The 24,059-nt window shown below is 40.0% G+C and overlaps 1 protein-coding gene across 1 annotated transcript in view; it reads left to right on the forward strand.

Moving 5' to 3' along the window:
* Nucleotides 1-24,059, forward strand: part of LOC126188820 (axoneme-associated protein mst101(2)-like) — a 73,035-nt gene that overhangs the window by 17,316 nt on the left and 31,660 nt on the right. Inside the window, exon 3 of the mRNA XM_049930433.1 lies at nt 11,844-11,923. Within this exon, the coding sequence (XP_049786390.1) occupies nt 11,844-11,923 (80 nt within the window). The remainder of the gene's footprint in view (nt 1-11,843; nt 11,924-24,059) is intronic.

The following is a 24,059-nucleotide window of genomic DNA, read 5'->3' on the forward strand; positions in this document are numbered from 1 at the left end:
TAAACACAAAATCAAATAGGGGTAATGCAGGAGTAGGTTTAATAATGAATAAAAAATAGGAGTACGGGTAAGCTACTACAAACAGCATAGTGAACGCATTATTGTGGCCAAGATAGACACGAAGTCCACGTCTACTAGGGTAGTACAAATTCATATGCCAACTAGCTCTGCAGATGACGAAGAAATTGATGAAAAGCATGATGAAATAAAAGAAATTATTCAGATAGTGAAGGGGGACGAAAATTTAATAGTCATGGGTGACTGGAATTCGACAGTAGGAAAAGGGAGAGAAGGAAACATAGTAGATGAATGTGGATTGGGGGGAAGAAATGAAAGAGGAAGCTGCCTGGTAGAATTTTGCACAGAGCACAACTTAATCATAGCTAACACTTGGTTTAAGAATCATACATGGAAGAACCCTGGAGATACTAAAAGGTATCAGATAGATTATATAATGGTAAGACAGAGATTTAGGAACCAGGTTTTAAATTGTAAGACATTTCCAGGAGCAGATGTGGACTCTGACCACAATCTATTGGTTATGAACTGCAGATTAAACCTGAAGAAACTGCAAAAAGGTGGGAATTTAAGGAGATGGGACCTGGATAAACTGAAAGAACCAGATGGTGTACAGAGTTTCAGGGAGAGCAGAAGGGAACAATTGACAGGAATGGGGGAAAGAAATACAGTAGAAGGAGAATGGGTAGCTTTGAGGGATGAAGTAGTGAAGGCAGCAGAGGATCAAGTAGGTAAAAAGACGAGGGCTAATAGAAATCCTTGGGTAACAGAAGAAATATTGAATTTAATTGCGGAAAGGAGAAAATATAAAAATGCAGTAAATGAAGCAGGCAAAAAGGAATACAAACGTCTCAAAAATGAGATCGACAGGAAGTGCTAAATGGCTAAGCAGGGTTGGATAGAGGACAAATGTAAAGATGAAGAGGCTTATCTCACTAGGGGTAAGATAGATACTGCCTACAGGAAAATTAAAGAGACCTTTGGAGATAAGAGAAGAATGAAGAACTTGTATGAACACCAAGATCTCAGATGGAAACCAAGTTCTAAGCAAAGAAGGGAAAGCAGAAAGGTGGAAGGAGTATATAGAGGGTCTATACAAGGGCGATGTACTTGAGGACAATATTATGGAAATGGAAGAGGATGTAGATGAAGATGAAATGGGAGATACGATACTGCGTGAAGAGTTTGACAGAGCACTTAAAGACCTAAGTCGAAACAAGGCCCCCAGAGTAGAGAACACTCCATTCGAACTACTGACGGCCTTGGGAGAGCCACTCCTGACAAAACTATACCATCTGGTGAGCAAGATGTATGAGACAGGCGAAATACCCTCAGACTTCAAGAAGAATATAATAATCCCAATCCCAAAGAAAGTAGGTGTTGACAGATGTGAAAATTACCGAGCAATCAGTTTAATAAGCCACCGCTGTAAAATACTAACACAAATTCTTTACAGATGAATGGAAAAACTGGTAGAAGCCAACCTCGGGGAAGATCAGTTTGGATTCCGTAAAAATATTGGAACACGTGAGGCAATACTGACCCTACGACTTATCTTAGAAGCTAGATTAAGGAAAGGCAAATCAACGTTTCTGGCATTTGTAGACTTAGAGAAAGCTTTAGACAATGTTGACTGGAATACTCTCTTTCAGAGTCTGAAGGTGGCAGGGGTAAAATACAGGGAGCAAAAAGGCTATTGACAATTTGTACAGAAACCAGATTGCAGTAATAAGAGTCGAGGGACATGAAAGGGAAGCAGTGGTTGGGAAGGGAGTGAGACAGGGTTGTAGCCTCTCCCCTATGTTATTCAATCCGTATATTGAGCAAGCAGTAAAGGAAACAAAAGAAAAGTTCAGAGTAGGTATTAAAATTCATGGAGAAGAAATAAAAACTTTGAGGTTCGCCGATGACATTGTAATTCTGTCAGAGACAGCAAAGGACTTGGACAAGCAGTTGAATGGAATGGATAGCGTCTTGAAAGGAGGATATAAGATGAACATCAACAAAAGCAAAACGAGGATAATGGAATGTAGTCTAATTTAGTCGGCTGATGCTGAGGGAATTAGATTAGGAAATGAGACACTTAAAGTAGTAAAGGAGTTTTGCTATTTGGGGAGCAAAATAACTGATGATGGTCGAAGTAGAGAGGATATAAAATGTAAACTGGCAATGGCAAGAAAAGCATTTCTGAAGAAGAGAAATTTGTTAACATCGAGTATAGATTTAAGTGTCAGGAAGTCATTTCTGAAAGTATTTGTATGGAGTGTAGCCATGTATGGAAGTGAAACATTGACGGTAAATAGTTTGGACAAGAAGAGAATAGAAGCTTTCAAAATGTGGTGCTACAGAAGAATGCTGAAGATTAGATGGGTAGATCACATAACTAATGAGGAGGTATTGAATAGGATTGGGGAGAAGAGGAGTTTGTGGCACAACTTGACCAGAAGAAGGGATCGGTAGGTGGGACATGTTCTGAGGCATCAAGGGATCACCAATTTAGTATTGTAGGGCAGCATGGAGGGTAAAAATCATAGAGGGACACCAAGAGATGAATACACTAAGCAGATTCAGAAGGATGTAGGTTGCAGTAGGTACTGGGAGATGAAGAAGCTTGCACAGGTTAGAGTAGCATGGAGAGCTGCATCAAACCAGTCTCAGGACTGAAGACCACAACAACAACAACATCAGAAACATGGTGATGAGGGGGTAGGGCAGTTAGGTGCAGTAGGGAGTTTAGATTGGGGAGGGGGGGGGATTGGGTGCAGGGAAGGAGAGAAGGACAAATACTTTGGGTGCTCTTGAGAAATAGAAGGCTGTGTGGTGCTGGAGTAGGAACAGGGAAGCAGTTAACATGTGAAGGACAATGACCAATGAATGAAGGTTGATTGCTGGAGGGTTATGGGAACAGAGGCTTTAGCAGAGGGAGTGTTCCCACATGTAAAATTCAAAAAACTGGTGTTGGATTGGTGTTTGTCCAAACTTTCAGACCAGGACACCAGACCGTCTTCCAGACGACAGCAGAGCTTGCACGTTATGTGGGTGCCGCCGCACAGCTGTCACCATCACAGCACTGTGTGCTGGCTACACCTGCTGCACCAGCCTGTCTGCACTATCCACTGATCGATGTGGTTCAACCACCACTGTGGGATCAGAATCTCGCCAGCCTTCTTCTTGATGGTGGTGTTGTGATTGGTCACTTATGGATGCATCAGTGACATCTGAGCAGCCAGTCTTGCCATGTCAGTGTAACCAGCAGGTCTGCCTTCTTGCACTTCCTGTTTTGTGTAGCACCAATGGGCAAGCTAACCTTATCATTCTACACGCTGCACACATTGTGGCAAGGATGGACATCACTGAACTGTTCGTCATTGGTCTTCAGGTCAGACTAACCATACTCCTAACTTACAACACAGGACAGTGCATGAGCTTCACGCCACGGTTCCCTAGGGCAGTCCTTGCACCCGAAGTTTCTTATTGATCTCAAGATTGCCTTTCAGGACATTGATTTAAAAGTCTGACCAGGGAAACTGCTGCTCCCATGTAATCTCACAATGTACACTCATCCAGGTTACCATGCTTTGGCCATATCCTTTTGCAAGTTGGTTGCGTATGGTGACAGTTGAATTGACCATCTGAGGGGCATACATCACTACAGCCACAAATAAGGTGGTTACATGGCCACTAATGCTGTAAGTTGTCGAAGGTCATTCCGATAGCAACATTTTTAGCCTGGATGCTTTTTCAGTGTACAGGTTCTCCATCACAGATGACTTACAGATCATCTTTGACAATGTTCCATTCCAGGAACTTGGTGACATTTGTGCTTCTTTCGCACATGTTTGAGCCTGGCTTTAAGTGCACCACACATTTCTTTACACCCAGATGCAGTGCCCTCATCCTGTCATGCCCATCCTCTTTGTCTCCTTATGGACGGCCGTTAAGCTAGAGCTTCATTGCCCTAAAGATGCTGGGGTCATATAATTAGTCAAAACCAGTGCTTTGCCCAAACATTTGCTTGTAGTCCAGCAACCAAATGGTTCCCTCTGGCTTTGTGGAGATTTTACGTTGGCAATCAATGCCCAAGCTCTGGTTGAAACCTACCCCTTCAACAGGACCTCTTCTCAAAGCTTGTTGGAGGTGAATGTTTCTCTAAAATAAACCTCTCTGGTCCTTGATTACAGATTCAACTCGATGAGGAATTGCAATACATTGTCATCAATGAGCCTATGGACTTATACAGTTACAAGTGTTCACCTATTGGAATCTCTTCTGCTTGAGTGGTCTTCCAGAGATAGCAGGTACAGTTAACTATGTCCATTTCAGCTTGTTCCAATTACCTGGATGACTTAACTGTTACCAGTGCTATGCACCAAGACCAACTCTATAGCCTCCCCCTCTTTACTACACTGTAATTTGTGCAAATTGTACTTCAGCCCTTCATCACACAGTTTTTCCAGGGCTACCTGGGCCATTTTCTCACCAAAGAAGGGTTCAGCCCACTGATGGTAATGTTTCTGCTGCTAATTATCTCCTGCATCCAAAAAACCTCCAGCAGTTGCAGGCTTTTTCGGGGAAAGTAAATTATTATTCAAAGTTCCTTCTACAAGCAGCATGTATCAAGCACTCTCTCAACACTTTCTGCAGAAATCTCATACTGTGACCATTTATTTAGATTTTGAAAAGGCCTAAGACAGTTCCACACAATTTACAGGTTGGGTTTCCATGGCCACATGCCCTCTTTCCTACAGGACAGTTTTCAAGGTGAGTTTGGGTCCTGCCTTGGACACCTTTATCCAGGACAGGAAATTGGATGACACACAGAATGGGACCCTATCGCTATTAACCCTATAATCACCTGCCTCCCACCGGACACCTCCAGCTCACTTTTTGTTGACGATTTTGCCATCTGTTGCGGTCTCTTCAGTGATGTCTTGATCATCTTTACCCCTGGAGTATTGCTAATGGCTTTAAATTTTCACTGACAAAACTGTCTGCATGAATTTCTGGCAGCACAAATGGTTTCTCCCTCCATTTTTATATCTTGGGCGTCTTGTCCTTCCATTCATTGAGACTATGAAATTCCTGTTGCTCATGCTTGATAGGAAACACTCTTGGTCCTCCCATGTGCCTTACCTGGCAGCCTGCTGTGTGTAGTTCCCCAATGTCCTACAAGTCCTCTACGATACTTCCTGGGGGATCTGATCGAACCACCCTCCTCCATTTGTTCTGGTCCCTTGTCTGTTCGAAATTTGACTATGGGTGTTTTGTTTATGCATGTGCACATCCATCTGTCTTACACCTCCTCAGCACTATCCACCACCATGGCATCCATTTCGCCAGTGGTGCTTTTACACTAGCCCAATTGTGTCTGTATGCTGAAGCTGGTGAACTACCACTGTTCTACCCCCATTACTTTCTCCTCAGCAGGTATGCATTGCGTTTGTTTGTCATGTGTGGCCACCCATCCTATGCCTCCTTTTCAATTGTTCTCTGCTCAGACAATCTCAGTGACCTTTTTCTTTTCTTGCCTTGTTTCCCAGGCTCTTCAACAGTTCTGCTGGCAAATCATCAATTCCATATGCCTTCCTATTCTTCATCTCCTTTAGTGCCTTTGCTACTTCTGCTTCCAAGACTGTGAATCCCTTTCAATCTTCTGGCACATATTGCTCCTCTTTAAACTTAATTTCATTTTGTATTTCATACCCCTTATACAGACATTCAATATATTCTTGCCATCTGTTCAAAGCTTCCGTGTTTCTTCTGCTAGAGTACCATCTGCTCTTTCTATTTCCATCTTACTCCTCTTTCTCTTATGTTCAAAACCTCTCTCACTAGCCAGTCTATACATCATTATATACTTCCCTCTTTCTCCATTTTCTCTATTTTGTAGCATTTCTGTGTCATCCATTTTTCCCTTGCTTCTTGACTTTCTCTTCTTAATTCATTATTCAGTCTCTTGTACCTACTTCAGTTCCTACATTTTTCCACTTTCTCTGTTCTTCGATCTTTTTTCAACATGTCTTCTGTTATCCATTCTTTCCTGCTGCTTTGGGATGCTCTAATACCTAGTACTTCTTTGGCAGAGTCCATGAGTCCTTCCCTCATTTTTGTTCATTTGTCATTAACACTTTCATCAACACTACCTCTTTCATATATTTCCGTCAGTCTGTTTTCTAAATCTGATGCCTTTCTTACCTCTTTGAATCTTTCTATGTTCATTTTTCCTTTTGCTTTACCTCTCTAGACATTTATCAACTACACTTGCATTTCTCCCACTACTAGGTTGTGGTCTGAATTTGTATCCGCTCCTGGACAAGCTTTGACATTCTTCAAACAGTTCCTAAACCTTTTTGTGTGAGGATGTAGTCCAACTGATATCTTTCCCTATTCAAATTTGATAGCCATGTGTAACATCTCCTTTTGTGGCGTTCAAATAATGTTAGTTTCTGTAAAGAAAATTCATTAGCAGTGGTCTAATTAGTCACTCACCTCTAATTTCTTATTGCTCATTCAAATTTTCCTACTGTATATTCATCTCTTCCTTCACCTACCACTGCATTCCAGTCCTCCATGATGATGGAGCAGGAATTTCTATTTTCTTTATCTATGAGTTCTTGTATTTCCTCATAATATTCTGCAACTTCATCTAATGCTGGCTGATTGGAATATATTATATATATATATATATATATATATATATATATATATATATATATATATATATATATATATTATCCTTACCCTCTCCCTTAAAACCCATATCCTTTTGTCTTTCCTTCTCCTTCCCTCTTTCCTGACGAGGCAACCGTTGGTTGCGAAAGCTAGATTTTGTGTGTATGTTTGTGTGTCTATCGACCTGCCAGCGCTTTTTTATATATATATATATATATATATATATATATATATATATATATATATATAAATCTGTATTAACACCAAATCTTTTGAACTACCCTTCAGTCATATCATCTTCAGTCTTCCATCAATATATTGTACCTTCATTAAATTTATTTCTTCACCTTTTGTCCTATCAATATTCCTATTTCCTTTTCATCACTATTGATTTGGCCTGAGTAAAAGAGCTTATAATATCCGCTTATAATCTCCACTTATAATCTGCACTTCCAATCTCCCCATTCTCTCCCCATCTCATTTCACACAAACCAAGGGCATCTAATCTGTTCCTTTCATCTCCTGTTTTGCATTCTCTAGCTTTCCTACTTTTCATATTGGGCACAGCCTTTTTAGCCATCATCTGATGAGCGCTGCTCCCCCACCACTATGTACATATTGCTTCCCTGTTTTAGCCATCTCCCAATTGCTGATGGAATTTCAAGTTTTGAACGATTTATGTTCCTGTTTGTGTTTGTCAATAGCCTGCACCTCATTTGCTAAAATGACTCAGATGGCAGAGTTTTACTTTTTATCCAGCAAATCAATATGGTGAAGGTCCTCTGTTTCTGTATGGTGTCTTCTGTAGCCCTTTCTCCATGCCCATGCTTTTAGCTGTCTTGTTCTATGTCATTTGGGATTGATGTTCAGTAATTCAACTCCTCTGTTTTTGTGTTTCATAGTTTTGACGAGGGTGCTTATGACCTCAGGCATTTAAGCATCCTAAAACAAAACAAAACAATCATGTCTGTTTCATTCATGAGTAGGAATTGAATATTCCACAAGTGTTGATTGTAATCAGAAAACAAGAATTGCTGTTCCACACATATTTCAATCTACAAATTCCAAAACTCAGTTATGTGTTTGACATTTATCACTCTCCTTGTCACAGTAAAGGTAATTCAGGGTGAATATTGTTTTTCAGTGTGATTTGAATAAGGAGTGGCAGCAACAGTAATTGAAAAATATTATTTTATTTTCTCTCTGTTCCAATATGGCACCAGTGACATGGCAATTAAAAATAAGTTCATTATGAGCATCACATTTCAGATAATGCACATGTAAACACTTTCCACACACTTGTTGGTATCTGACCTTGCTTATGTATTGGATTATTGTAGAAATAAGAGTACTAATATTCACAGGAGATTTTCTTTGTTTGTATCTGCAATTTCCTGAGCTGAACCTTTGCATGCCAAGCCTCTTCGACCAAGAAATAATATCACATCAAGTAACATAAGAGCTCCAATGCAAGTTTGCTATTCTACAGATGAACAGAAAGCATTAACTCTCCACTACCAAGCACTCTTTTATGTCATTTCATACCTTCACTTTGCCGGCCAGTGTGGCCAAGCCGTTCTAGGCGCTTCAGTCTGGAACCGTGCGTCCGCTATGGTCGCAGGTTCGAATCCTGCCTCAGGCATGGATGTGTGTGATGTCCTTAGGTTAGTTAGGTTTAAGTAGTTCTAAGTTCTAGGGGGCTGATGACCTCAGATGTTAAGTCCCATAGTACTCAGAGCCATTTGAACCATATCTTCACTGTCATTTTTCTTCCATGAAAATTATTTACAAATGCAAGTATTCCATTTGGCGTTTGCTCTTGAATGAAAAATACTCGTTTTTCATTCATTGAGGATGATAGGCTGTACAAAAACACTCAGTTTTGAAATTCTAATTTGGGTAGAAACTGAAATGAAATATTGGGGAAGTGAATCTAGTTTATCACAAGCTGTAGCTGATAAATTCAGTACTACCCTATGAAATATTTGCTACTAAGATTTTCAGAGGCTCCCTTAACCCTTCTGTGAACCATTGGACTTAAGGGACCTGCCAGAATGTTTGTTTCAGAGTCCCCACATCTGAAGGAATGTCCAATTTCTGTGTGGTATTGTGATGTGTTGTTGAGTTTTAATACTATTTGACCACAGAGGCTGACAGCTGATGTTAGAAATGTGAAAGATTAGAAGCTGCTTCCACAAAACATACTGTACTCAGTTCTGTAGAAATAAAGCAGAAATATACTTCTTTGTGGGTGGCAAAGTCAGTGAAGATATTATACTACATTATTTGCTACACTTAGTGTGTTGGATGTATATGTTCACTACTGACTTATTCTGGAAGGGAACTTATGTCTGTGTCTTGTAACCAGACTGTTCAGAAAAATTAACATTCTGATAATTTATTTACATCCTAAACTGTTACTACATTTCTCACAGCTACCATAGCTAACATGAAGTATCTGTGGCTGGACATATCTGGCATTGCAGTAATACTCAGGATTTTCACATGGTTTTCATTAATAGATACACGGTTTGGTTTTTGTAGCCTGTGTACATTTGTGAGTGCTAATCTAAAACTAGATACTGTACTCTAATGTACTATTTTTCTTTCTTCTTATGAGATGGTGTAGTGGAGACAATTGTATTTTTCCATTATTTTGTCTTGGATGTCATGGTAGTTTCTTGGAATTGCATCAGTCTGGACAGTCCTTTATGGAGCAGTCTTTGGATTCTTCATAACCCATACCCATTATTCAAATCACAAGAAATAAGATATCTATGATCTACCTTATGATTAATGAGAGCTGATCACCTGAAATGAAGACGTTGAGAGTAAGTAGTATAGTAGTAACAACTGATGCACATAGGATAAAAGTGTTCACACATGAGGAGAGAATGGCTGATAGTAAGTATCCAAAGATAATGTACATACAGTAACACTTCTTGTCCTCTTGATTTATCTGGGATGCCACTGTTTTTGCTCATAAAATTTTTCCCATTAAGCCTTTCACTACAGTCTGTTCCCAGACCAATGTGCTTTTCTTCCCTGTAGGACTCCCTATAGAAAGGTGAGACAGGAACTCCCTTGCCCAACCTGCCACCCACACTCATGGTCCTATATATCAAATTGTGGATGATCCATGCACAAGAAGGAAATGTGCTCAGGTAGCCATGACCATTAGAACACAGAAGGTACATGATAATACTCAGCAAGTGAAACAGCTTCATAATGAAAGCAACATATAAATAGTCCTGACAGGCTGTAAGGTTGTTACTAATGAAAATCATTCTTGAAGGTGCAAGTTGATCACTCCAAGGTGTACTGGTGATGTCCTAGATTCCAATGTTGTGTGCTGTACTCAGAGGAAAAGTTGTGACTATAACAGCAGCAAAAATTTGAAAACTGTTATCCCCATGGAGGAGATGGCAGTACCATCCAGGAGGTGCAGACCTGGAAGAAAAATATAGGAATCAGGCCAGGACATCTTGAAGTAGGGATTATGTGGTGGAATGACACAGGCAGAAAGATACCAGAATGAAAGGATGAAGTGGCACAAGACAGACACAAGATAAAACAGGTAAGAATGAGGCAAAGAATCACAGAACATGAGAGAACAAAAGTGTATAGTCATCTGCAACCCAAAGGAAACAGAAGCAATGTTTTTTAAACATGGAGCAAAACCGTGTAAACTTCTTGTGGAAGCACATGAACACAGATAAGTAGGCTGCCTGATGGAATACAAGACACTGGTGATAAATTTTCAGAGACAGAAAAGTAAAGAAAAATGCACAAGAAGAGAGATGCTCCTGAGTAGCCGAGAAGAACAGAGCTTCATTGCAACACACATTGTACATGGTAACATTCAACAAATGAAACAGCTTTCTAGTGAAGGCAAGGTAGACATTGTCCTGATCCACTAAAAGACTGGCACTAATGTGAGAACTATTGTTGAAGCTTACATTCCTGCACTCGAAATACCAATATTGTGTTCTGCACTCCTAGGAAGATAAAGTGCAGCATATACTGATGGTGCCTACATCAGTGTTTGTCAGTTGTTACAAGACAGTCACGACACTCCAAAATAGATAATTTGGGTCATGTCTGGAACCTGGATTGAGTGGTGCTCCACTCTGCAGTGACCTATAAAGACTGACCATTGGAGGAATACTGGAAAGTTGTCCAGTGTCACATGGCTCATGGTTGGGAACTATGCCATGGCTGTCACAGGCAAGATGATATGCACTGAGTTTGGGTTTCAGGCTTCTTAACATGGCAGCAACAGACATACCACACAACAGAGGGCTAAGGATGGATTTTAAGGCAGCAGCCAGATGCCCCATCACCCACTTGCACCTCAATCCTATTGTCTCTCCTATTGCATCATGTTGCCATAACCATCAGCTGTTCTTCCTGCCCCACCTCTACAAAGAATCCAGCTGAGAAGTACCCCACCCATTTGCCATTCATTCTCCTGGCTGCATGTACTCATCCGTAAGTAAAGAAAGGAGAGTTACATTGTATGTGTTTGGTGTGGCAATTTTACTGCATGAACAGCAAAAATGTTGTAAGTGATAAACATTTTTCTGACAACTTTGAGTTGGGTATCCCTGAGAAAAATTCATGATAGTTTAAAATTATGGGTGAAGCTTTTTGGTACTTGCTATGTGCTCTCTTTGCAAGAGACTTGATTAATATAGTGTGAGTATATGCCTGCAGTGAGTGAGGCTGCATATATTGTCTTATTCACAGTTTGTAACTGTAGAACTTGCCACAGCAAGTTAACTCTGTAACATAAGGTTGTATGTTTTAATAGGCAGATTACTACAGGATTTCAAATTTTAAAATTTGTTCAGTAATGTTTTGAAATGTTGATGGTAAATTTTTGTTTGCCCTGAAGGTCTTCAGATAGCCAGCCTCCAACTGGAGTAAAGTTCTGGCTTTCTGGAAGTTTGTTAGTAATGTTGATTCTCATGCATAATTGAGTAGATTAGATGCTGATCATTCACTTATCAGTAGGGATTTGAAAAGACTGTTTCAACACAAAATGAAAGAGAATGGAATCATTTATTTCAATCTTATTTTATTTGGTTGTTTTACATTTGCAGATAAAATGTTTGTTACATTAACTCAAAATTTCTTTTTCTGTCAATCAGGACCTCTTCAAGAGGAGCTGGCCCCAAAATTGGAGGAGAGGGGAAGTTCAGGCAGCACCCCTGAGTCTGGCAGAACACATGTGAGTTTCACCAGGAGCAAGAAAGTTAGATTTTGTAGCATATAATTCGCCCCATATTCCTTCCTGGCCTCTTTCCAGGGTGCTCACAAATTTCATTAGCCCGGGGGTTTCAGCCATTAAAATACTTCCTCATTTTGTGTGCTGCCCTGCACACTTTCAACTTACTTAATGAAGTAAACTCCTTTGTACACATCCTATTTACCACGGCTTCAGTATTATTATGTCCTGCACTCCAGTTGGTTTCCTGACCCCACAACCTTTGCAACTTCTTTTGCACTGGTAACTGAAATATTACCTCAAGCCTAAATTCTCTGTTGAACAATCCAAAATGTTTATCAAAGAATACTGACATACAGCATCTTCATTTAGAAGAGAAACTCTCCTTAATAACTAAAGGCTGTACATAGTATACGGAATCTTAATGACACTCAACTTAATCTTCATTCTACTGATGTAATGGCAGTTCTCACCGTGCTCACAGATCTAAGGGCATGGCATATCACTGAACCAGGATGAGGCAGCATGGAATAAACAACTCAAATCAGCAGGTACAGTGAAGCATGATAAAGCAGCTATTCCATCATTCACCTGCACCAGATTTAATGCACGAGAGAGAGAGAACTAAAGCATATAAAAATGTAAATCTTTTATTTGAACTTAAAAATAACTTTATGGTGGCCACCGTCCTTCATACATACTACAGACATTGTGAAATACATAATGTTCCCAAAATAATAGGCTATATCACAGTTTGTGTTATATACACAGATTACAACCCACGAGCGAACAAAAAATTTTATTAGGTGGAGCTAGGCCACCACTTAATTTTACAGAAAGATAAACTTTTCTCAAAAACAAAAGGCTTCTTCTCCTACCAAAATTTTATAACAAGCCAAAGAATATGCCGCCTTATTGAATAGAAATATTAGCAACTGAACTGAGTTTACGTTCCTTTGTTGGGGTTTTCTCACGATGTTTTCTGGCAGATGCCGAGGAAGTACAGGGGCACAGTGTCCGGGGTCGATGGCCAGCATAGTGAAGGCATGGCACCTGGATGTTCTGGCTGCGTTGGAGTATCTTCCAGGCCGCAGTCTGTGGCGGGTCGAAAGACGCCGGTTTCCCTTTCTTCCAGCTATTTAACCCAGCAGCTTCAGTCTTCCTCCACTGATTCCAGAGTGATGATTGGCAGCCATTGGCGATCCCTGACTGGCAGATGGTCATATCGTAGTGTGACCATGCGCCGGGAAAAGGCTCGTGCGCATGCATAGTTGGCGGCTGATTGAATGTTTGGTGGGAATGCCTGTAGTGCTGGCTGGTGGAAGGTGCCGTCAGTAAGTTGCAGGCACCACTTAACTGTGCTGCGGTAGCTGACTGTTGTGTTTGTGTGAGTCACGACAGTTAGTATTCATTAAACATGCCAGTTACCACTTACAGTTTACAAAAATATTTATATGTATTGCAATTACACATCCAAGTACCTTTCTAAAATGTCAGAAGAGCTACTCCTCTTGACACAATAGTGGCCGGATGAACTTCCTAAAATCTTCTTAAAACACTTCACTGGTTTTTAAATCAATATCATACACACTTCATAGATAGAACTTATTGTCTCTGGGTATCAAGAGAGTCACACACATGTTGCTTAGTAATTCAATAAAACTGACATGTTCTTAAGCTCATGTATCACAGCTGGCGTAGTGTAATGTAAAAGTAACTTTTGTAGCTATGTAATATTCAGATAGGACTCTAGTACATGAAACATAATCAAATGATTATTATTTTGACAATCCACCAGTTCTTGTGCTGACTTCTTTCATTGCTGGAGGGACACCTCTCAGCATACTCTATTGATCAACACAATTGCTGTCTGTCATAAAAATTACACTGTATAGTGTCTGCCACAAGGAGTGCAACTATTAAGGTGAGGCCTCATGCCACATCAACTTACATTGCCATAGTCAATGCCAAATATCTTGCATGTGCTCACATTGGGCCTAATTAATCCAAATTAATAAAAATTTGATGAAGTGACAATACAGTGCATTTTGTGAAGCTGTAGACATCAGGGGCTGGTTTGACACTGTACACAAGATGCTGGATGCTAGAGTAAGCCTAAAGTATTAACATCCTCATTGTTGTCAAGCTGTAGAAGTAATTGTGTTTCTTGCACCACTGAGGGGATATTTTCGAGTAGTCACACTGTTGCTGCACCATTTCCATAGTGAGGATCCACCTTTCATAAATATCCTTGTGAGATCTTGCTGGAGCTTGATTGCTGCCCCTACTGTATCACAACCTAAGATTGTCCACAGAGAAACAATTAGTGATAATGTTTGCTGCTTCACTGTGGTCACTCTCTTTGTGAGCTGGTTGTACAGACACCATTGTACAAGAAAGGTTGCACAAGCCGTTTGTCATGTGACTGATACGTGCAACACTTCAGGAATACAAATTGAAGACAATCTTCCACAATATTTGTTGGTAAGCACGATCTTCACCTGCTGCCAGAACTTGTCAATATGTCTTCTCTATATCTGCTGTGAAGGCAATGCAGTGCATGCAGAAACACAATATTATGGATTGCAAATCCTGTTGAATGATTGATTTTTCTGTCATATTAAACATGGATTAGTAACTAAACAGTTTGCTAATGACAGGACGAAACTCTACTCTCATTCAGTAGTTGAGCTGGCTTCCACAGAGAGAGTACTATGTGCCATGTAACACGAAATGACATCTGTAATTACTACTAACCAGTCTTTGTACTCCCTCAAACTCTGCATAGCTTGCTTTAATCTTTGGTTGTCTCACTAGTTTCTATTCAGTCTGAGAGAAGCATTTTGCTTCAGTGTGAAAAGAGTTGAGTACTGACTCATCTCTTCCCAAAAAAGAACACAAACAATGAACCTGCCTCTGGAATCTATATTTGTGTGTTTATCAAAGTGTGCTTTTGCATTGCTGCTCTTCTCATCATTACAACATGATTTAGTTCTTCTGTCTCCAAGAATCTGTTGAAGGAAGCTTGTGCATCAGTGTAAGTTTTTGCAAAGCTTAACATGACTGAACACCTTGATGAAATGTGCTCTACCATTTGATACTGCCCTGACATATACTGAAGCATAGGATGATCACTTCCTATGAAGACAATCCTTGCCTCCTGATAGCAACTTATATTTGTCTCCAATGACCCAAGTGCTTGGCAGTGGAGGGAAACTCCTGTTTGCAAATCACTACCATGGCACAGCACATCTGGGAACAATGATTCACATTTATTTTTGAGGAAAGCACACTCTCTTCAGATAACAGGGAGCAATTGGGACTCAAACGTACTGAAGGAAAAGGTTGGCCAGACTGTAATAACAAAATCTGAAGCCAGTCTAACAATCATGTCTTTCAGGGATGCACCTAGTTATAATGCCACCAGTGCATGCACAATTGCTTGGAGCCTTGTTAAGCAGTGCATGAAGTTCACTTGCACATGCCCTTGTCATTGATGGGAGTGCTAATGATGATGCAAGAAATGTGTTGATGTAAGAAGCTTAGTCTTATTTTAATGTGGCCTTTAATATGGTTTGCAGCAGATACAATAAGTGCTAGACACAAGAATATGAGCAGTGGCATTGTGAGCTTCACATTGCTAAGTATTATCATTTGCTTAGTTAAGTAGTGCCCTCTAATTCCTCATTATTTACAACAACACTCAAAAATGTCATAAAAATGCCTGAACTGCATTACATCATCATTAAATAGTGGCAGTTAAGTGATGGGCAACTTGATGGTACTTGCGATGTACTCAAGTCAAATCCACCATCTAACGGAACCTTGTCATATGCATTGGCACAACACACTCACTGCAGTCTCGGGCAACTGAGACCACTCTCATACCATTACATCCTACCCTGGATTTTCATTGTTTGAATGTAGATCTTTAATAAGACCCCGATGGTTCATTGTAATAAGAAGAATTATGTTTCTTTTACTGAGGATTTCTTCATATTGTGCTCTGCCATAATTAATTATTGTTTTTGAGACTGCTGACACCTGTGAACACCTCGTCAGCAGGTTAATATGGGTAGATCCACAATATAAACCTTGGAACCAGAACATATCTTTTGGCATATTGTTTAGCTTTTCCTAAATGAATAATATTTAAATAACATTCAAAATGATAAATTACTAGCTTGCAGGACATGGCTGATAATGTTTATTTCACTGATATTGCCAAAATGTTGGCACAAGTTGCAAATTAAATAAAGGATTTATTGGTAAACACTAAAATATATTTAGTGTGGACAAGGTGGATTGCCACTTGACCCTTTTTCAGAGACAAAAAGAGTTCAGACTATTGCTGGTGATCATGGTGAGAATGTAACAACAGTCGAATGTGGAGATGCTGTAATTGCAAGTATCCCAACTATAATTCTGTTCAGAGGAAAGCTGTGTAAAGATGAAAAGCATTAAAAGTTCCGTGATGACACCTGTTTTGAAATAACAAAAAAAGCTCAATGACAGCCAGTATCCTTGCAAAACCTTCCTACTTCTTAATGGAGCTAAATCACTTCAAGATGCCTAGTATTGTTGCTGCTACTTAAGAAAACAAAATATTCTATTGCCTATAAAGGAACTAAATGTGAATGTATGCCAATTGATAAATGTGTTTTCAAAACACCTGAATATTCTGGGACACTGCTGACCTAATTCCTGGACATCTGGAAAAGTTGAGTTACAGATGTGATATTTGTAAATGCCTGGCTGAGAGAAATGACACAAATGAGGCTGACTGCTGTTTCAAAGAAACAGAAATCTTTCCTTCCAATCTTTAAGTGATTCACAAGTCTAGATTTGCACCTTGAGTTTTTACTGAGCATCCTATTGAAACAAATTTCAGCCACGATGCATCAAACTTATCGTGTGATGATTCAGCAGTTGACAGTTCTCCCTAAACTATTGATCTAATGTAGGGGGTACCGATTAGAATCACGCAGGGAACACTACCAAAGAAGTAGTAGTAGTAGTAGTAGTAGTAGTAGTAGTAGTAGTAGTATGATATTCTGTCTTACAGCAGCTCTTGTCATAGATTAAGCCGCTTCCTCTTTTGTCTGTCCACAGCCAGTCTTTTCATTTCTGAATATTTGCCTCCTTTCACATTATCCAGCATTTGATATCTTCTTTTTCCTCTTCCCCTTGTTCCCCCCACCATTCTCTCTATTCCTTCCTTCAATAAATAGTCCCTCCTTAAACGGTGTCCAATCCAGTTCCGTTGTGTCTTTCAGCTGACTTTGAGCATGTTTCTTTCTTCTCAAACTCGCTTTAATACTTCTTCATCCCTTACTCGGTCTTTCCAGTTCACTTTTTCCTTTCTTCTCCATATCAACATCTATAGTGCTTCCAATCTTCTTTCATCTTTCTTCCTCAATATCCAGGTCTTTGCTCCAAATAGTGCAATGCTCCAAATAGTGCAATGCTCCAAATAGTGCAATGCTCCAAATAGTGCAATGCTCCAAATAGTGCAATGCTCCAAATAGTGCAATGCTCCAAATAGTGCAATGCTCCAAATGTGACATTTGGCAAGTATTTTCCTCAGATATTTGTTGAATGGTCCAGAAAGTAATTTATTTCCTCTTGAATCCTCCGTTTGCCATTGCAATTCTTTTCCTAATTTCTGTTGAGCAGTACATATCATCCATTATTACAGTTTCCAAGTAATTGAAGTTATTCACTTGCTCTGTTTCCTCTCCCCCGATTTTCATACTGAGTTTTGTCCCCTTTTCTCCAATTACCATGCTTCTTGTTAATTTTCATTTGATATTATTCTAATTTTGTGTTTAGATCCATCTCTCTTGTACTCTCTGCCATCACAACGATGTCATCTGCAAATCTTATACGCTCCACTCTCTGACCCCCTATATAAACTCCCCTTCCATCAAAACTTTCACTAATAATTTCCTGAGCAGTGTTTGTGATAAGCAACCACCTAGTCTTACACCTCTTCCCAGTTCAATTTCTTCATTCATCACACTTCCTACTTTTACTCTTGCTCCTTGATTCAAATATAGACTTTAATTAGCCATCTATCCATTCAGTCAGCTCCATGTTTCCTTAAGATTTCCATCAGTTTGTCCCATCTGACAGTGTCAAGAAGCTTCTCAAGATCAATGAACGCAACATACACCTTCCTTTTCTTCTCCATGTACCTTTCCCCTATCACCCTCAGTAGCCCAATGGCATCTGTAGTCCCCACTCCTCACCTGAAACCAAATTGTTCATCTCCTAGTATGCAATTCAACTGTCCACATAGCCTTGTGTTGAGCATCGTCAGCAAGACTTCTGCTGCATGTGATATCAGGCACACTGTTCTATGTTTCTCACACTTTGCTGTTCTTTTTCTTTTCTACAGGTATTAAGATTCTTTCTGTAAAGTTCATTGGATATTTTCCTGTCATGAATATTTGATTACACAATTCAATCAACTCCATTTTCCCTTCTTTCACCAATGACTTTATTGACTCTTCAATCTCACTAGTTAAAGTTGCAGATGATGACAAAGGAAATGCAATACTATCTTCTTCTTCTCTCCCAAGGTCTTCTTCACTTGGTTGGCTGTTTACAGCATGTAGCCATTTTATATATTCTTACCATCTTATCATAATTTCTTGGGGTACACTCACCATTTTACCATCTGCTGCCTCTACTTCCTTTAGTCCATTGTTGTTTCTCTTTTTCCCTGAATGTCAAATCCATTGCTTCTTTCTCTAATTTCACTATCTTGTCACACTCTCCTGTCAGTCATTTGTCCTTTGCTTTTTCTGTCCCCCTTCTCAATTTATTATTTAACCTTCTGTAGTTGCACTTCCCTTCTTCTGTGTTTACAGTTTTCCATTTCCTGTGATCATCGATCTTTGTTATCATAACTGGTGTTACCAATTCTTTTTTTATTATTTTCCTCTCCTTGACTCAGTGTTTCCTTAGCTGCATTTTTGATCCCATTTTTAAAACGATCCTGCCTTCCTTCTGTGCATTCCATTACCTGACCCTTCATTATGATTTCACAATATGCATTCTCTAATTTTTCACAATTGCCTTTGCCGTTTGAAAAGAACCTGGGAAGGACAGAAGAGAGAGCACATGAACTTTGAGAAACAATTAAACTAGAACCTCAGCTATTATTAATATACGAGCTGAATAAATATCTGCCCCTGGATATGTTTTGACACTCTTTAGGCAATTTTGGTATCTTTGTTGTATCATGATGTAATCTATTTGGTAACCACAAAAGATGACAGTATACTTGGAAATACTCAATTTGATATCTTTTGTTGTCAAATTGAGATATCCAACTACCATGAAATGTTCATTGTAGTATTCCAAAAATATTTGCACCCTCTCTTTTTCCCAGTCCAAATTTTCCCAGAGCTTCTCCTTCCGGTCCATCAACTACCACATTCCAATCGGACATTATAACAATACATGCATTTCTTTTCTCTCCCTGCTAAGTTTTCTATCATCTCACAATATTCTTCTACCTCTTCATCTGAATGATTTACTTATCATCCAGGTCTATATGCCAACAAGTAGTCTTTCTTTTTTTCTCTGTCTCATCAAGGTTGAATATGTTAGTGGAAGTATATTGATGATAACCTTGCCCTCCAGTCCTTCACCTGTCAAAAATGGAATGAATAAGGTTGAAATTTTATCTTCACCTGAATAGTACAATCAGAAGTCATCACTTTCTAGTTTTCCACAACCACCCCATCTCACCTCACACATTGAGTACATCCAATTCGTTTCTTGTCATTTCATGTTTGGCATTTTCTAATTTCCCTTCCTGGAGAAGGGTTAAAACATTCCAATTACCAATCCTCAATAAGTCTTCCTCCTCCTCCTTCCTTCCTTTTCCATTTGCCCTAATCTCTGGACTCCTCGTTGTATTTGCCTCCTGGAGAACTGATTGTACAATATTCCAGAGGTAAAGCTTCCCCTCAAAGAGGTCCATCCCATGAATATCTAGGGAAGTAATTCCAGTAGTGGTTTCCCATTGCCTTCCACTGTCCTCCACATCCTGTCAGCTTGCTGACCCAGTTTACCACTAGGGTTGGTTACCCAACCTTCCACAGGGTTGCTCTGCTTTACAGGGCCACAACGTGTAGGTAGGATTGTGGAGAATTGAGGTGAGAGAGGCTAAGAGAACTCTCTTGTTGATTTCTTGTATTTGCATCTCACCCACCATTTTTAGCCACAGTCAAAAGGTTGTAGCAGTGATACCCCCAGGTAATCTCCCAGGCCTACCAAAAAATGACAGATAAATGTCCAGTGTCTAGTACATGTATCTACTCCACAACCATAGCAAAAAATGAAAAAGAAAACCACTTCAGTGCACAGCTCAAAATACAGAGGACAAAAGTTTTTTTGAAGTCTTTGTTAGTATAAAAAGGATCATCAGCAAACTCATATGGTTTGCAGCAAAATGCAAAATATGTGCCAAGCACAGAAACAAAAAACCTAGACTATATGAGAGAACCTGCTTGGAAAACCAACCAGGACCTAATGGTGCCCAAGTAAGAGGAGTAGGAAATTTCAAGATTTATAATGTTCTGAAGACACAGCAACTTCATTTGTCCTGATAATGAGGATGACCTGTAAAATAAAGTTGAATATTGCATCATCATCTTAATGTGGAACCTTCGTCTTTTTTTTTTCTTTTGTTGCTTGCATCATTATTTTCCTCTGTAAATTCTAACTGAAATTAGTATTCATTAAGTAAGGGCCATGTGATGAATAACTCTTATTTATACCGGAGAAGTTCATAATTCACCTTCTCTCCCCATCAAAGAGAGAGAGAGAGAGAGAAATTGACTGGCTACTACCGTAGGAGGATTGCCATGAATTTCTAAGTTACAGTCGGAATGTACTGGCCTCTAAGTACCTTGCTTTACAATGTCAAGAGTTACAGAAGCGATGGATTGCTGCTCATTGTAAACGTGACACATGGCCTACAGGAAAGTGGAACACCCTGCACAACATGGAGATAAACATAACACGCCCAATTTCAATGGCTGCTTCACAACCCAGGCAATCTGTGTTGTCCCATACACCACCAGCTTTTCTGAACTCACAAGACTGGAGTTATCCTTAAAACACATCATCTGCTCATGAAACCACCCTGCCTCAACCCATGGTAACCTACTGTCCCCACATCTTCTGCCCAACAGTTCCCTGCCACCCTCCCCCCACTGTCCATTCATCTCCTCTGGAGCCACATTCCCACTGTGCATGGCTCTCTGAAAGTGCACCAGCCAGTCCCTTCTCCCTTTCTATGCTCCTCTCCTTCCTGCTCAGTTTCTTTCCATCCACCCATCCATGCCCAGCCCCCTGATGCTACACCAGATAGCCTCGTCTGCCATCTCTGGTCCCTGCACACTCCGCCAGCTTGCACTGTTTCCGCCTCTTCCACCTGTGCCGGGCTGTCCCTCTCTCTGCCCTACTCCAGCATGGATTGTTCATCCTGTTCCTACTGTTCAACTTGTTGTTTGGTCTGAGCAGCCAGAGATATTAAAACATTATGCACACACATGCATGAGCACTAAGATCATGCTGTGGTAGTCACTGAAGGCCCGACTCCTAAAACCCGTGAGCCGTGCCTAGCCAAGGTTGCTTGGATGATTCAGAAATACATGTACTGTACATAGGACCACAACATGAGTGTATCTGTGGAGATGTTAGACTAACCTGAAGTTCTCGAACAGCGCAGCTTCCTTTCCAGTATTTGTAGTGGCAACTACTGAAAAGACTATATTAGCAGATGTTACAAGAATAAAGCAGTCTTGATGTGCTGGTACCGTGAACAGCTGAAATCATGGTGAAACTACACCATTCCTTTTTCTTGTTGCTGTGTAGCTCTACTGTGTGACGTAACCCATTAACCCCCAATTTATTTTTAGTTAATCTATATAGGAATAGGATTGGGGAGAAGAGAAGTTTGTGGCACAACTTGACCAGAAGAAGGGATCGGTTGGTAGGACATGTTCTGAGGCATCAAGGGATCACCAATTTAGTATTGGAGGGCAGCGTGGAGGGTAAAAATCGTAGGGGGAGACCAAGAGATGAATACACTAAACAGATTCAGAAGGATGTAGGTTGCAGTAGGTACTGGGAGATGAAGAAGCTTGCACAGGATAGAGTAGCATGGAGGGCTGCATCAAACCAGTCTCAGGACTGAGGACCATAACAACAACAACAATCTATATTCTGTGTTTTCCGGAAACTGTGTCCTCTCAAAAAGCCACCAATACCACTTTTTATCATTCACAGAAATGTATCTAGGGGAATGGGAAGGGATCAGAATTAATAGAGCAGAATATGAATGGGTAGCTTTGATTCTCTGCTGCTTTTCTCATTTCACTTCTCACTTTGGTGAAGACGAGACCATGATGAAAGGAGGAAGCATTAGAATGTAAGAGATAAAGCATGCAAAATTAATACAAATGTGTAGAAAATAGTGAAAAAGTGGAAAATGGCTATGCCTAAATGGCTATAAGACAAAAGCAAAGCTGTGAGAGTGTGCATAATTATGAGAACGACAGAGGCCGCAAGTTGGAAATTAGTGACATTCGGAAAAAAGGGAGCATCTGAATGAATATAATGAGTTGTGATGGCAAGCAAGTAATAGGCAAAGGAGGGAAAGCTGGAAGGTGGGACAAAAAGAATGTGTACATAAGAGAAGAAACTTGAGGATAATGTTATAGAAAGAGAGAAGAAAGGAGGTGAGGATGATGAGGGATATTTCTGAAGCTAGAAGAATTTGACAAGGCACTTGAAAGACCTAAGTGGAAACAAAGTTCCTGGAGTAGATGAGTCAACCCAAATACCCAAATTATTGAGACTCATAGGAGAGCTAGCTATGTCAAAATTATTTCTCCTTGTGTGCAAGATAATGGATGGGGGAAATATCTTGATGTCTGTCAAAATGTAAAAATTCCACTTCCAAGAAATTCAGGTGCTTACAGATGTCAATAATACTGAACCATCACTCTGAGTTGCAGTACAGAAGAATCAAAGGCTGATAGAACATTATCTCTGGAAAGGATCATTTTGTTACTGAATAAATGTCAGTGCTGGCCTTAGAACTTACCCAGAAAGTAACTTGAAGAAAGACAAACCTACATTTTTATCATTAATAGATTTAGAGAAAGCTTTAAAAAATGTTGATTGGACTAGACTTCTTGAAATTTGGAAGGTATCAGGGATAAAATACAGCAAGCAAAAACTGATTTGCAACATCAGAAACGAACTGTAGTTATGAGATGAAGAGATAAAGAGGGGCATTGTACATCATAAGAGAGCCTACTCCCAATGCTGTTCAGTATACATCTACAGTTACTCTTTCTGCAAAAATCTGTGTAGTGCATGGTGGAAGGTGCTTTCCATTATACCACGTTTAGGGCTTTTTCCTGTTCCATTCATGTATAGATCTTGGGAAGAATGAATACCATAGAAATCATGAAGACAAATAAATGCACATGGTTTAAGCAGTGATATGTAAGAGGTTGTAACATTTTTCTAGCAACATTTTAAGAGGGTTTTTATGAGGTAGTCCTTATATGAAACTTCCTGGCAGATTAAAACTGTGTGCCCGACCGAGACTCGAACTCAGGACCTTTGGCTTTCACGGGCAAGTGCTCTACCATCTTAGCTACCGAAGCACGACTCACGCCCGGTACTCGCAGCTTTACTTCTGCCAAAGGCAAACGTCCCGAGTTTGAGTCTCGGTCGGGCACACAGTTTTAATCTGCCAGAAAGTTTCATATCAGCGCACACTCCGCTGCAGAGTGAAAATCTCATTGTAGTCCTTATATGTCTTCAAGCATCATCCAGTTCAATTCTTTCAGCATCTTTGTGACACTCTCCAGCGGGTTGAACAAACCGGTGATTATTTGTACTACCCTTCTTCATATCCATTCAATATCTTATGGTAGTCGTATTTACTGTTCATCCTATGCATTTGAGGAATAATCTAGGATGGGCTACATGAGTTTCTTGTATGCAGTCTCCTTTCTGCACTGATTTAATTTCTCTGTTTTTCTACCAATGAACTGCATTATGCTACATGCTTTACCTCTGAAGGTTCTGTCTGTTTCAT

The sequence above is a fragment of the Schistocerca cancellata genome, chromosome 5, assembly GCF_023864275.1.
Source record: "Schistocerca cancellata isolate TAMUIC-IGC-003103 chromosome 5, iqSchCanc2.1, whole genome shotgun sequence".
Lineage (NCBI taxonomy): Eukaryota > Metazoa > Arthropoda > Insecta > Orthoptera > Acrididae > Schistocerca > Schistocerca cancellata.